Source organism: Cavia porcellus, unplaced genomic scaffold (assembly GCF_034190915.1).
Source record: "Cavia porcellus strain 051 isolate PalLab524CR breed Dunkin Hartley unplaced genomic scaffold, mCavPor4.1 scaffold_23, whole genome shotgun sequence".
Taxonomy (NCBI): domain Eukaryota; kingdom Metazoa; phylum Chordata; class Mammalia; order Rodentia; family Caviidae; genus Cavia; species Cavia porcellus.
Genome location: NW_026947506.1, coordinates 38,463,601 through 38,478,680, shown reverse-complemented (window position 1 = coordinate 38,478,680; position 15,080 = coordinate 38,463,601). Strand labels below are relative to the sequence as shown.

The 15,080-nt window shown below is 33.6% G+C and overlaps 1 protein-coding gene across 1 annotated transcript in view; it reads right to left on the bottom strand.

Annotated features, from left to right (window-relative positions):
- Positions 1-11,922, bottom strand: part of LOC100734998 (cytochrome P450 3A9-like) — a 40,143-nt gene extending 28,221 nt beyond the window's left edge. Inside the window, exons 1-2 of the mRNA XM_063234184.1 lie at positions 11,742-11,922; positions 9,765-9,858 (exon numbers count right to left, since the gene is read on the bottom strand). Coding sequence (XP_063090254.1) covers positions 9,765-9,858; positions 11,742-11,812 — 165 coding nt within the window. The 5' untranslated portion in view covers positions 11,813-11,922. The remainder of the gene's footprint in view (positions 1-9,764; positions 9,859-11,741) is intronic.
- Positions 11,923-15,080: the final 3,158 nt, after the last annotated feature.

Sequence of the window (15,080 nt, the reverse complement as noted above, 5' to 3'; positions counted from 1 at the left end):
ACAACTTACTGGAATCTGTGGGATGCAATGAAAGCTGTCCTCAGAGGAAAATTTATTGCACTGAGTTCCCACATTAGGAAAACCGAATGAATACAAATAAATAACCTGATGTTACACCTCAAACATCTAGAAAAAGAAGAGCAAGTCAAGCCCAAAGCCAAAAGAAGAGAAGAAATTATAAAAATCAGAGCAGAAATCAATGCAATAGAGACCAAAATATCATCGAATCAAAGAGCTGATTCTTTGAAAGAATAAATAAAATCGACAAGCCCCTAGTGAACCTTATTTTAAAAAGGGAAGAAAAAGCTCAAATTCATGCAATAAGGAATGAAAGAGGCAAAATTACTAGACACCCTATAGAAATACCGAAAATCATCAACACCTATTTTGAAAACCTATACTCTCAAAGGTTTGATAACACAGAGGAAATAGACAGATGCCTAGAAGCATATGTAGTACCAGAGCTAGGTCATGAAGATGTAAAACTATTCAATAACCGAATTTTTATTAATGAAACCAAAAATGTAATTAAATCTTTACCTACAGAGAAGAGCCCAGGCCCAGACGGATTCACTGCAGAATTCTACAAGAAAAATAAGGAAGACCTAATGCCAACACTCCTCAAACTCTTCAATGAAATTGAAAGGTAAGCAATCCTTCCTAAATAGTTCCTAGAAGCAAATATTACTCTAGTACCAAAAGAAAGCTGAGAAAGACGCAACTGAGAAAGAGAACTACAGACCAATCTCCCTAATGAACACAGATGCAAAAATCCTCAATAAAATATTGGCAAATAGGATGCCACAAATGATCATGAAGATCATATACCCTGACCAAGTGGGATGTAGGGAGGGTTCAACATATGTAAATCAATAAATGTAATCAACCATATCAATAAAGCCAAAAAAAGAATCACATGATCATTTCTATAGATGCAGAAAAAGCTTTTGATAAGGTCCAACATTCATTCATGATAAGAACCTTTCAGAAAATTGAAATAGATGGTCTTTACCTCAATATAATTAAGGCCATTGATGACAAACCAACAGCCAATATCATACTAAATGGCCAAAAATTGAAAGCCTTTACTTTAAAATCAGGCACAAGACAAGGATGTCCCTTATCACCACTCCTATTTAATATAGTACTGGAAATACTGGCCGGAGTAATTAGTCAAGAGAGAGAAATAAAAGGTGTAAAGATAGGAAAAGAACAAGTTAAATTATCATTATTTGTAGATGACATGATACTCTATACAGAAGATCCCCAACACTCCTTTGAAAGACTCCTAGATATAATAAGTAAATTCAGTAATGTACCTGGATACAGAATCAATACTCAAAAATAAATAGCATTCCTATACACTAACAACAAAGTCAAAAAGAGAGGCCACACCCTTCACACTAACAACCAAAAAAATGAAATATTTAGGAATTACTCTCACGAAGAAGTCAAAGACCTATACAGGGAAAATTGTAACACTCTGAAAAATGAAACTGAAAATGATCTCAGAAAATGGAAAGACATCTCTTGCTCACGGATAGGAAGAATAAATATTGTGAAAATGGCTATTCTCCCAAAACTTTTATACTGATTCAATGCAATCCTGATAAAAATACCATCAACATATATCATAGAACTTGAGAAATCACTCCTAAAATTCATATGGAGTGAGAAGTGACCTAGAATAGCAATGGCAATTCTAAGCAGCAAAGCCAAGGCAGGAGGTATCACAATCCCTGACTTGAAGTTATAGTACAAAGCATCTGTAGTAAAATCAACATGGTACTGGAACCAAAACAGAGCCAAAGATCAGGGAAATAGATTAGAAGATACAATCACAACTACAAACACACTCAACCACCTTATCTTTGATAAACATGTTCACTGGAAGAACAACAGTGTATTTAATAAATGGTGTTGGAAAAACTGGCTCTCCATATGCTGAAAACTAAAACTAGACCCATGACTATCACCATGTACTAAATTAAAATCTAAATGGATCAAAGATCTAAATATTAAAACAGAAACACTAAATCTATTGGAAGACAAATTGGGTAAAAACCTTGAAGACATAGGAGTAGGTAGATAATTCATGAACAGGACTCAAACTGCAGGAGAAATACTTCCCAGAGTCAATAACTGGGATTGCCTTTTATTAAAAAGTTTCTGCACATCAAAAGAAATCTCCAGCACAGTGAAAAGAAAACCCACAAACTGGGAAAAAATCTTAGTGAACTGCCCCTCAGACAAAAGACTTCTGTCTAAAATACAGAAAGGATTAAAAAAATCAGACCCCCAAAATTGAAAGACCCAATCCAAAAAATGGGCACCTGTGATGAATAAAGAATTTTCAGATGAAGAAATACAAATGGCAAATAAATACATGAAAAAACGTTCACCATCACTGTTCATTAAATAATGCAAATTAAAACCACACTGAGATTTCATCTCAATCCTGAAAGAATGGCCAAGATCAAGAAAACCAACAACAGCAACAACAACAACAAATGCTGGAGGGATGTGGGGAAAAAGGAACTCTCCTACACTGTTGTTGGGAGTTTAGACTAGTGCAACCATTGTGGAGGTCAGTCTGGAGATTTCTCAGAATGCTGGGACTGCAAGCACCATTTGACCCAGCTATTCCATTTCTAGGCATATTCCTAGAAGAACTGAAAGCATCGTACCACAGTGATATATGTGCACCCATGTTTATAGCAGCACAATTTATAATAGCCAGATCTTGGAAACAACCTAAGTGTCCATCAACTGAGGAATGGATAAAAAAGTTGTGGTATTTCTATACAACGGAGTATTATCCAGCTATAAAGAAGGATCACATTGAGATATTTATCAATAAATGGATGCAGCTTGAGACCGTACTCATATGTGAAATAAATCAAACTCACATGTATAAATACCGAATAGTTTCCCTAGTGTAAGAAATGATAAAAATACATAAAAGTATGTGGTAATCATGATTCCCAATCATATTGATTTGAATCCGTATAATGTTATCACTCATTAATTGCAAAGGTTTTAACCTGGGTTGTTCGATTTTAGAATCATTGATAGTATGAATAGCTATTGTGAAGAAAACAACACATCATAAAAGCTAGTGATGACTTAATATCTTGTTTTGAAGTCCCATCAAGCTGTTGTACATCTGTTTCCACTAGTTTTAATATGTGGTATCTTACTATATTTTACTACATATGATAGTATAAACAGAATTTTTATATGCAAAGAGATAATATAGAAACCATTGTTCATTTTCTGTTAACTGGTTCTAAACACCCTGTAACTTCTTCATTCTCTTGAATAGCTTCAGACTGTCTTGATATGCTTGATGCTATAGTATATGAAGTTATACTCAAATAATTCAAGGAAGGAGGCACTATTGTGACTAGTATTATGTTAGATTATCTGGGGGTGAAACAAAATGATGCTTAAATTGTTCGGTTCTGACCTGTGTTGTTCTAATACAATCTCCTCTTTTATCTCAATCTCCACCTTTTTAAAAAATTAATCTATTTTTCTCTTATTTTTTTAATTAGGGGAAACCTAAATTAAAAAATAGTGGCATATTTTATAGTAACTTTTTTGTTTTCCTATTAACCTGATGTGAACCCCTGTATTGTTCTCCCCATCTTGTTCTGTCAGATTTTACTATATTCTATTTTGTTTGATAGTATCAAGTTTGAGGGTACAGGCAACCACTTTGAAGGCAATAAGATTCACTATGATGCCCATTATGGTTTGACTATTATCTTCTTTTGAAATCCTGTAAGGTCTCCAGTGTAGGTTTTATTGGTCTTGTTCTGTACTTTTGGATCAATTCTATTCTACCTGATGATATAGGCAACTCTTTTTAAAAATAGCAAGAGGCGCAATGGTACCCATTTTTGATCACCTGATATTCTATCTTTGCATCATGTACTATGCCCATCCTTCTGTTCTAACCGACTCTGTTTTGTTTAGTCACGTTAGGTTTTATTCTCTTCAAAAAAAGTAATAAGAACTGTGGGAGTAAAAAAACCCAAAAAGTATAATTGTTATTAAAAAGCGAGGAAAGGAAGGTGGTCTAAGGGATATAATTGTGTGTATGTTTGAGTATGCAGGATGGAAATCCATATTACTGAGCTTTTGTTGGATCATTGAACAGCACTGTCTGCAGTCTCATTGTATGAATGTTCACTTTATGTTCTTTAATTTTATAATTTGTACAACTGTTTCTAAGATGACAATATGTAACCTATTAAATAGTGATATCTTACTGTATTTTTTCTTGAAATTCTCTATTATTCATACCCTTTTACTGATTTGTTTTTTATTTACTTTCTTTTTTTTTAATAAAAAAGGGATGGAGGAATAAGATATTTCCACAAAAAAAAAAAAAAAAAAAAAAAAAAAAACAAATGAAGAACTTCATGACCACCAAACCAACCCTGCAAAGTATAATGAAAGACATTCTAGATAAACCTAAGGAAAAAACACTAACTAAGGCAAACAATTAAACAGAATGGAAAAGTAAAAACCAAGAAAGATAACATGTCAAAAATAAACCAATATATATCTATTGTAACCATTAACGTAAATGGCCTCAATTCACCAATTAAAAGAAACAGACTGGTAAAATGAATCAAGAAACAACATGCAACCATTGCTGTATACAAGAAATCCATATAATTCAAAAGGAAACTCATAGACTGAAATTTAAAGGATAGAAAGCAATACTTCATGCAGCAGGAACCCACCACCCCAAAAATCAAGGGTAGCTATAGTGTTTGCAGATAATGTTAACTCCAAACAAAAAAATGATCAATAGAGATAAAGAAGGTCACTACCTACTAGTTAGGGGAAAACTTCAAAAAGAAGAGATAAAAATCCTAAATATCTGTGCACCAAATTTGGGATGACCGAGCTATACAAAACAAATATTAAAGAAATGAAATCAAATAAATAATAACACAATTATAACAGGAGATCTTAACATGCCATTGACACAAAGGGACAGATCAACAAGATAGAAAATCAGCAAAGAAATAACAGAATTGAATCACATCTGTGAACAAATGGACTTGGTGGACATACACAGAGTGTTCCCCTCAACAACATCACAATATACATTCTTTTCAGCAGAACATGGGACATTCTCTAAAATAGACCATATATTGCTCCACAGAACATACTTTAGTAAATGTAAAACAATTGTAATTATCCCATGCATGTTATCAGATCATATCAGTTCCATGAAACTAGAAATTAATCACAAAAGAAACTGTAAAAACCCACAAACACATAGAAATTCAATAATACACTCGAGCAATCAGGGGGTCACAGAGGAAATTAAAGAATAAATTAAATAATATCTACAAGCAAATGAAAATACAAATAAAACTTACTGGAATCTGTGGGATGCAATGAAAGTAGTCCTCAGAGGAAAATTTGTTGCAGTGAATTCTCACATCAGGAAAAGAGAATGAACACAAATAAACAACCTGATGCTACACCTCAAACATTTAGAAAAACAAGAGCAAGTCAAGCCCAAAGTCACATGAAGGGAGGAAATTATAAAGATCAGAGAAGAAATCAAAACAATAGAGACTAATAAAACAATACAAAGAATCAGTTAATCAAAGAGTTGGTTCTTTGAAACAATAAATAAAATCAATGAGCCCCTAACCAAACTTATTTTTAAAATGAAAGAAAAACTCAAATATACTCAATAAGGAATGAAAAGGGTAAAATTACTGCAGACCCTATAGAAATACAAAAGATCATCAATACTCATTTCAAAAAACCTCACTCTCATAGGCTTGATTACACAAAAGAAATGGACACATTCCTAGAAACATATGAATTACCAAAGCTAGATCAAGAGGATTTAAAATTTCTGAATAACTTAATTTCAATTAATGAAATTGAAAATATAATTAAAACCTTACCAACAAAGAAAATTCCAAGTCTAGACGGATTCACTGTGAACTTCTACAAGAAATTTAAAAAGATTTAATGCTAACACTCTTCAATGAAACTGAAAGGGAAGTAATTCTCCCTAACTCATTCCTGGAAGCAATATTAATCTAATACAAAATCCAGAGAAAACCCCAACAAAAAAACAGAACTACAGGCCAATCTCCTTAACGAATATAGATGTAAATATTCTCAATAATATATTGACAAACAGAATGCAGCAAGAAGATTATCACCAATCAAGAAGATTATACACCATGAACAAGTGGGATTCATCCCAGGAATTCAGGGAAGGTTCATCATATGCAAATCAATAAATGGAATCAACCATATCAATATTGCTAAAAATAAGAACCACATGATAATTGCTATAGATGCAAAAAAAGCTTTTTATAAGGTCTAACACTTATTCATGATAAAAGCTTTACAGAAAATTGGAATAGATGGTCTTTACCTCAATATAATAAAAGCCATCTATGACAAACTAATAGCCAGAATCATATTAAATGGCCAAAATCTGAAAGCCTTTCCCTAATATCAGGAACAAGACAAGAATGTCCATTATTGCCACTCCTATTCAATATAGTGTGGGAAATACTAGCCAGAGCAATTAGACAAGAGAAAGAAATAAAAAGAGTAAGGATAGGAAAAGAAGAAGTTAAATTATCATTATTTGCAGATGACATGATACTCTTCATAGAAGGCCCACAAAACTCCATTGAAAGACTCGTTAGTATAATAAATACACTCAGCAATGTATCTGAATACAAAGCCAACATTCAAAAATCATTAGCATTCCTATACACAAACAACAAAATCACTGAGAGAGAAATAAAAGGAGCCACACATTTCACAATAGTATCCAAAGAATGAAATACTTAGTAATGAATTTAACAAAAGAAGTAAAAGATCTATTCAGGGAAAATTATAATATCCTGCAAAGAAATCAAAAAGTCCTCACAAAACAAACATTCCTTGTTCACAGATAGGAAGAACAAATATTGTGAAAATGGCCATTCTCCCAAAATTGTTATACAGATTTCATGCAAGCCCAATCAAAATGTCATGATCATATCTCACAAAAGATTGAGCAAATCATTCTTAAAATTCATCTGTAACCAGAAGAGACCTAGAATAGTAAAGACAATTCTGAGCAACAGAGGCAAGGCAGGAGGCATCACAATCCCTGACACGAAGTCATAATACAAAGCTACTGTATAAACCCAGCATGGTACTGGAATAAAAACAAACCTGAAGATCAATGGAACAGATTAGAAGATACAACTATAACTACAACTACCAACACACTTAGTCACCTATCTTTGATAAAGAGGCCAAACACATTCACTGAAAGAAAGATAGTCCCTTTAATAAATGGTGCTGGATAAATTGGCTCTCCATATGCCAAAAACTACAACTAGACCCATGCCTATCACCATGTACTAAGCTAAAGTCAAAATGGATCAAAGATCTAAATATTAAAACAAAAACACTAAATATTCTGTAAGACACAGTAGGTAGATACCTTGAAGACATGGAGGAAGGTAGAGAATTCATGAACAGAAATCAAACCACACAGGAAATACTTCCATGAATCAATAAATGGGATTACATCTTATTAAAAAGTTTTTGCATATCAAAAGAATTCTCCAGCATAGTGAAAAGAAAACCCACAAATTGGGAAAAAATCTTAGTCAACTATCCCTCAGACTTCTGTCTAGAACATATAAAAGACTTTGTCTAGAACATATAAAGAATTAAAAAACATCAGACCCCTGAAATACAAAGATCCAATCCAAATATGGGCATCTGAGATGAATACACAGTTCTCAGATGAAGAAATACAAATGGAAAATAAATACATGAAGAAATGTTCAACATCATTGGTCATTAGAGAAATGCAAATTAAAACAATACTGGGATTCCATCTTGCTCAAGAAAGAATGGCCAGGATCAAGAAAACTACCAACAACAAATGATGAAGAGGCTGTGGGGGAAAAGAAACTCTTCTGCACTGTTGGTGGGAGTGCAGACTGATGCAACCACTGTGGAAGTCAGTTCCTCAAAAAGCTGGGCCTGGAAGTTCCATTTGGCCCAATTATTCCACTTCTGGGCATATTCACAGAAGAACTCATACCACAGTGATATATGTGTACCCATGTTTACAGCAGCACAATTTGTAAGAGTCAGATTTTGGAAAGAACCTAAATGCCCAGCAACTGAGGTTTGGATTAAAAAAAAGATGTTTTATTTTTATACACTCAGCTGTACTACTCAGCTGTAAAGAATGATCACATTGAGATATCCATAAATAAATAAATGGATGCAATTTGAGGCCATACTCATAAGAGAAATAAATCAAACTCACCTGTGTAAATACCATATAGTCTCCTTAGTGTAAGAAATGGTGATGGTACATAAGATACAAAATCCTCAAAAAATACAGTGAAGGGATAAGAATCTGCTCAAAGGGAAAAATAATATCTCAGGGAAAAGAAGAAAAAGGAAAAGGAAAGGAAAAGAAAAATATATGAAATTGTAGAAACATGCTTAGGATAGCTAAAATGATTGTTCTACAAATTCTATAAGGTCTTGGAACAAAAAGTTAACATTCATAGGACAGGGACAATTTTGCATATTAGTGTCTGGTAATCTGAGAAACTCTTAGAGATCGTTATGTAAAAATACAACCCTAATTATGCTTCTTCTGCCTTGTTTTCAAGGCCTATATTGTCATTGATGTGGGCTCTTTGCTATTGTTATTTGTCTTTTTGTTTTCTGTTTTTCTAGTAATCTGTTTTGTTTTCTTTTTCCCTCTAATACATAAAGGGTATGTATACAGGTAGAGGCTTAGACATCTGTACAACATATCCTAAACAGTTTATGAGAATCAATTAAATAATGCATGATGAAATGAACAGCTACTTTGAAGTAAAAGAGACATTGTGGTATCCATTTCTGATTTCCTATCATCATGCTGCAAAAACCAGTAGTACTTTTATTCTTGTTTAGAATAGCTTTAATCTGTTTTGTATTGTTTAATTTCAACATGCATGAAGGTATTGACAGCTATTTTGAAGAGAATTAGAGATATTATGTTAGCCATTGTTGATTTTCTTATTGTCTGGTTTTGAAGGCCTACAATGCCTTCTTCACTCTATTCTGATCAGTTTTTACTATTTTGTTTTGTGTGAATTCATTATGTGAAAATCTATGGACAACTACTTAGAAGAAAACAAGAGACATTATGGTAGCCACTGTAGATCTCTTGTTGTCTTTTTTTGAAATCTGTGTCACTTACATTGTTTTCTTCTGACCTGATTTTTCTGTTTTGTTATGTTTAGTATTTCCTATTTAAAATTAAAAAAATACTTTCCAGAAATATAAATCTAAAAATTTTATAGGTGAAAGTTTCACAGAAAATTAACACTTTTTCAGAAGAACAAAAATTGTTTAGAATTCTTTTCTTCTAATACTAAGTGTGACTGTACTTTCCTGGATCTGTACGTGGCAAACCAAAACTTTTCCTTTCATGCTGACAAAATCTGAAATGAACATTTTGTACTGAGGATTAAGTACCAATGTCCCAGAGATCTGGGTTGTGCAAATAAGACTACAAAGACTGAACAACAAAGCCCAAGAAAACTATGATCTTCTTTTGGGGGGTACACACAGTTTCTGAAAGCCCCAAAGAACTTCCCAAGGAGGAGCACTTCTATTAAAGAAATTAAGCTGATCTTTGCAACCAGAAGAAGCAAAGAAGAAAAAGATTCTCCAACAACATTCACCTTCCGATATGCCAAAATAGTTCCAAAAAAGGGCAGAGGTTTTGGCCCGGGAATTCCCAGTTTCTTAAAGAATCCATGTGTAGAGGTCCCATATCTGTAAAGTAACAAAGAAAGCAGTCAAGTTACAGAGTTTATGACTTTATACATTATGGGTTCTGGCCAGCCCCTGACTCAGGAACTGGAACCATCAAACTAGAGAGGGAAGAGCATGTAATCAATAAAGGACAACAAAACTCCAAAAACACTAATTGCATTCACTTGTCCCCTGCCATTTCTTTGTTGAAAGATATCTAACAGTCCACAATAGTTAGTTAAAAGTAGCCGAAGTCTTCATGCTCCCAGTCATAGAGTGAATACTTGATAAAATCTCCCAACTTGAGTGCTCATGAGTGATTCAAGCCAGGCTTCTCCCATGGCACTTCATTTTATTATGTCAATATTGGAAATTGACACTTTCTTGGTGTGGAAATTTTCAATTAAGGTAGAAGGGAGGAATATGACTTTTCCTTCTCTTCCAAAGATATGATTTTCCATAACTCCATTCATTTAATCAGTCAGAATGAGGGATAGCCTATGGCAATAGTGGTAAATCAATGGCACATGGGTTATTAGTTTTTCTTTTAAAATGAACTCAGTATTCAGTTTTAATTATAGTGCTGGTACTTTGTAATAAATAAGAGGATCTGGGATTGCAGGCTGAGGACTCATCTCTAAAAGATTCACATCACTGGCTTAAGGTAACAATGCTTTTCTATGTTTTTTTCCTTTTTATTAAGTCATATCTCTGTTTCCCAATCAGGTACTTTTTAAATCAGCCCTGTATTTTCTGTTTGCACACAATCATGATTTGATACTCTTTATAAAACTGAAATTAGATTGTCCTCAAATACAATATGGGGCTGTAGTCTTATCCACAATTAGAAATAACTTCTCTCTCCAGCTGTCCCAAGATGCCAGGTAATCTTTCATTGAGAGGAATTCCTGCATAGAGAGGTTTTGATGTATCTTCCTATCTAGAAATTACAGGTAAAAAACCTACTTAAAATCTAATATGCAATCTATTAACTGGTGATTTCTTACTTTTTTTTGTAGTTCTGCATTACATGTATCCTTACACCGCTTTGTTCTGTTTTATGTTTTTCTCTTTTTCCTTTTCAATAAAATTAAAAAAAAAACCTACTTAAAATACAAAATAGTTTTGTATGTTCTTGCTTTTTCAAGCTCCTAGAATATTTCACCGTAGGGAGAAATAAACCTCTATACAATGTTAAAACTCTCAATGACTGGAAGGAAAAGAGGGAGTGTTAAAAAGAATGTAATTTCAGGATTTCTTCCATTTCTCCTCAACCCTAAAATTTGTCATTGAGAAATAAGTAGTACTTCACTTTACCTAAAGGAGGAATTGAGTTTTAGGAGTATAGAGAAATCATCTCAGAAAACAGTAAAGAGGGGTCCGAGGTTACATTCCATGAATTGGACTCTGGGTTGCATTCTACATATTGTGTAAGTGATACTAGGTAGGGTGTGAGGTAAGGAATAGGAACAACCCAAGTTCATATGGGACAATAATTTTGCATATCTTCTGTGAAACAAACACACCACAAGACAAAAGTAATGGCACAAAAACGCAACTCATCCTCTTCTGCCCCAGGATTCGTAGATATTGAAAGGGATTTAAGTTTCCACTGCATACAGTGGATCATTGTTTATAATCTGAGTCTGCTAAATTCTGGCTCACTAATTTCAATGTGAGACTCAGTAAATTCATTCACAAAAACAGTTCACATAAACAACACTTGGATCCACAGGAATAAAGGCTTCGAACGAGATGCTGAAGAAATAGGACTAACATAAATATTAACTTCTTCAGGGATTCCCCTCCATTATATTTTGATTTTTTTTCATACAGAGAAGGGACAAAGAATAGTCAATACAAAATGCAAACTTAAAAAGAGGGGAGTTTGGACAGTTACTCACAGATAAAAGAGTACCAGACTGAGAGCCAGGAAAAACCAGGTTTCCAAGGAGAAGTTTGGAATCAGGTCCATTGTCAGTTTCCTACTGCAATGCTCTCTTCTTGAGTTTTGCAAGTAAGACTCTGCCAAGAGAGGTCCACTTCACTACTCAGCTGTGATTTAGTGCAAACAGCCTGGCATAGTTATGTGTTGGAAAAGGAGGTGGGGCCAGGACCAGAGCCAGTGAAAGGCCATCTGTGCATCACTTGGCTCTGGAAGTGCTCTTTCCAGCTCCAGCATGGCACTTGGCAAAGAATCATTCACATGTGCCTTTGTCCTCCATTGAGTTCATATGATGTAGGGAGACCAATTTTAAAAACAACTCAATCAGCATTATCACAAGGCCAAAGATTATTTATTCTTCTCAGAACTCAACACAGCCACTGGCATTAAAATTCCTCTAATTCCACTAGTCTCAATGCCTGTTTCCTCCCATAATACATGAAATACATCAAAATAAGCCACATTTATAGGTATTTACCCATGTGGTTTCCTGAGTCTGTAGTTCCTGTAGGACTTACAAAGGATTCTTAATCATCCTTTGAAACCCAAGTAGAGCAAACCAAATAATAGTAGAGTTTCCTAGAAAATCATTTCCAACAAATAAAACCATTTCCTTTTCTAGGCAACTTCTGTGCCCCACATACTGATATTATTATTTTTCTCAGTTTTCTTTTTTTTCCTTTAGTTCACCTTTCATATGTTTATTTGTAAAATGTACATTTTTCTATATACACATCTTTAATCTTTGTTAGTTTTTTTACATTTACAGCATAGTTCTTCAAGACATCATAAAGTTGGTTCTTGGTTTTTTCTTTTTTTATTTTAAAAAGGCAAAGCAGAAAAAAGGTAGAAGTGATACAGAATTTCAAGAAAATAGCATTAAGAAATCATCACTAGTTAATATATTACATTTTGTTAACTTAGAAGTAGTTGTTTAAGTTACAAAATTGAAGTATAAAAAATGAACAATCAAACAAGTATTCTTTTTGATTAACTAACAGAGACCTAGTAGTATGATTATCTATCTTGAACACTTAAACCTACATACAGTTACATGTGTTACATGTCCATATTGATTTCCACAGTGACTATACCAGTCTACACTTCCACCAATGGTGGAAAAATGATCCTTTTTCCCCACGGCCCCACCAAAATTTGTTATCAGTTGACTTCTTGATGGCAGCCATTATTTCTGGAGTGAGATGGAATCTCAGTGCTGTTATAATTTGCATTTCTTTAATGACCAGTGACGGTGAACATTTCTTCATGTATTTATTTTCCATTTGTATATCTTCATCTGAGAAATGAATATTCATCTCAGATGCTCACTTTTGGAGTAAGTCTTTGAATCTGGGGCTTGATATTTTTCAATCCTTAGTATGTTCTAGATATGTCTTTTGTCTGAGGGACTGCTGGCTAAAATTCTTTCCCAGTATGTGGGTTTTCTTTTCACTTTGTTGGTGATTTCTTTTGAAATGCAAAAACCTTCTAATAAGATGTGATCCCATTTATTGATTCATTAAAGTACATCCTGTGCAGCTTATGTTTTGTTCATGAACTCTGTGACTACCCCATGTCTTGAAGATTTCTACCTACATGGTCTTACAGTGGATTTAGTGTTCCTGCTTTAATATTTATATCATAGATCCATTTTGATTTTAGTTTAGTGCATGGTGATAGACATGGGTCTAATTTCAGTCTTCAGCATGTGGAAAGCCAATTTTTCCAGCAGCATTTATTAAAGAGGCTATGCTTCCAGTGAAAATATTTAGACCCTTTGTCAAATATAAGGTGTCTGAATGTCTATGCAGTTGTGTTTGCAACTTCTAATCTGTTCCATTAATTCTAAGGTCTATTTCTTTGTCAGTAGCATACTGATTTTATCACTGTACCTTTGTAGTATAATTTCAGGTCAAAGATTGAGATGCCTCCTGCCTTTCCTTTGTTTCAGAGAATTACCTTTGTTATTCTAGGTTTCTTCTGTTTCCAAATGAGTTTTAAGGATCTTTTCTCTAGATATGCAATGTATGTTAATTGTATTTTGATTGGGATTGCATTAAGTCTGTATAAAATTTTTGGAAGCATGGCCATTTTCATGATGTTGGTTCTTTCTAACCAACTGCAAGGGCTTTCTTTCCATTTTCTAATATCCTCCTCAATCTCCTTTTTTAGAGTAAGTATAATTTTCAGCACATGGGTCTTTTACATTCTTGGTTAGGTTAATTCCAAAGTATTTTTAGATGTTATTGTGAAAAGTACTATTTCCATAATTTATCTCTCAATGATTTTGTTGTTTATGTACAAGAATGCTATTAATTTTTGGATGTTAACTTTGCATCCAGCTACATTGCTGACTTCATTTATTAACTCTAATAGTCTTTGATGGGACTCTAATAGTCTTTTTTGGGATCCTCTATATGGAGTATCATGTCACTTGAAAGTAGTATCCTATTACTTTAACTTCTTCCTTTCTTATCCTTATTCTTTTTATTTATCTCTCTTGTCTGATTCCCCTGGCTAATGTTTTCAGAACTATACTGAATAGGAGTGGTGATAGTGAACATCCTTGTCTTGTTCCTGGTCTTAGAATGAAACTTTCAGTTTTTGTCCATGTAGTATAATGTTGGCTGTTGGTTTGTCATAGACAGCCTTTATCAAATTGAGGTAGATTCTATTCCAAGTTTCTGTAGGGCTTTTGTCATGAAGTGTTGGACTTTATCAAAACCTTTTTCTGCATCTATTGAGATGATCCTGTAATTTTTTTCTTTGACTGTTGATGTGATGTCCTACATTTATTGATTTTCATATGTTAAACAACACTTGCATTTCTGGGATAAATTCCACTTGGTCATGATGTATAATCTTCTAGATGATTTGTTGTGGTCTATTTGTCAATATTTTATTGAGAATCATTGCATCAATGTCCATTAGTGAGATTTACTTGCCTCCATGAATGAGTTTGGGAAAATGACTTCCCTTTCAATTTCATTGAAGAGTTTGAAGAGCATTGAAAAGTCAGCCATGATTCTAATGGACGTTCCTTGATAGGTGAGTTGTGTTTTTTTCTGTAACAGCTTTCATATTCTGTTTTTATGCTGTATATCTTTGATCTTAATTATTTTATATGTTTTGGAATACTTTTATTTTGGATATGACTACTTGGCATCCTGTATTCTTACTTATCTATATATCATATTCTTTCCCCATGTTTGGAAATTTTTCTGCTATTACTTCTGTGAATAGTTTTTCCTATGTCAGTTGAATTGACCCTTGCATCTTCATTGATTATGATTAGTCT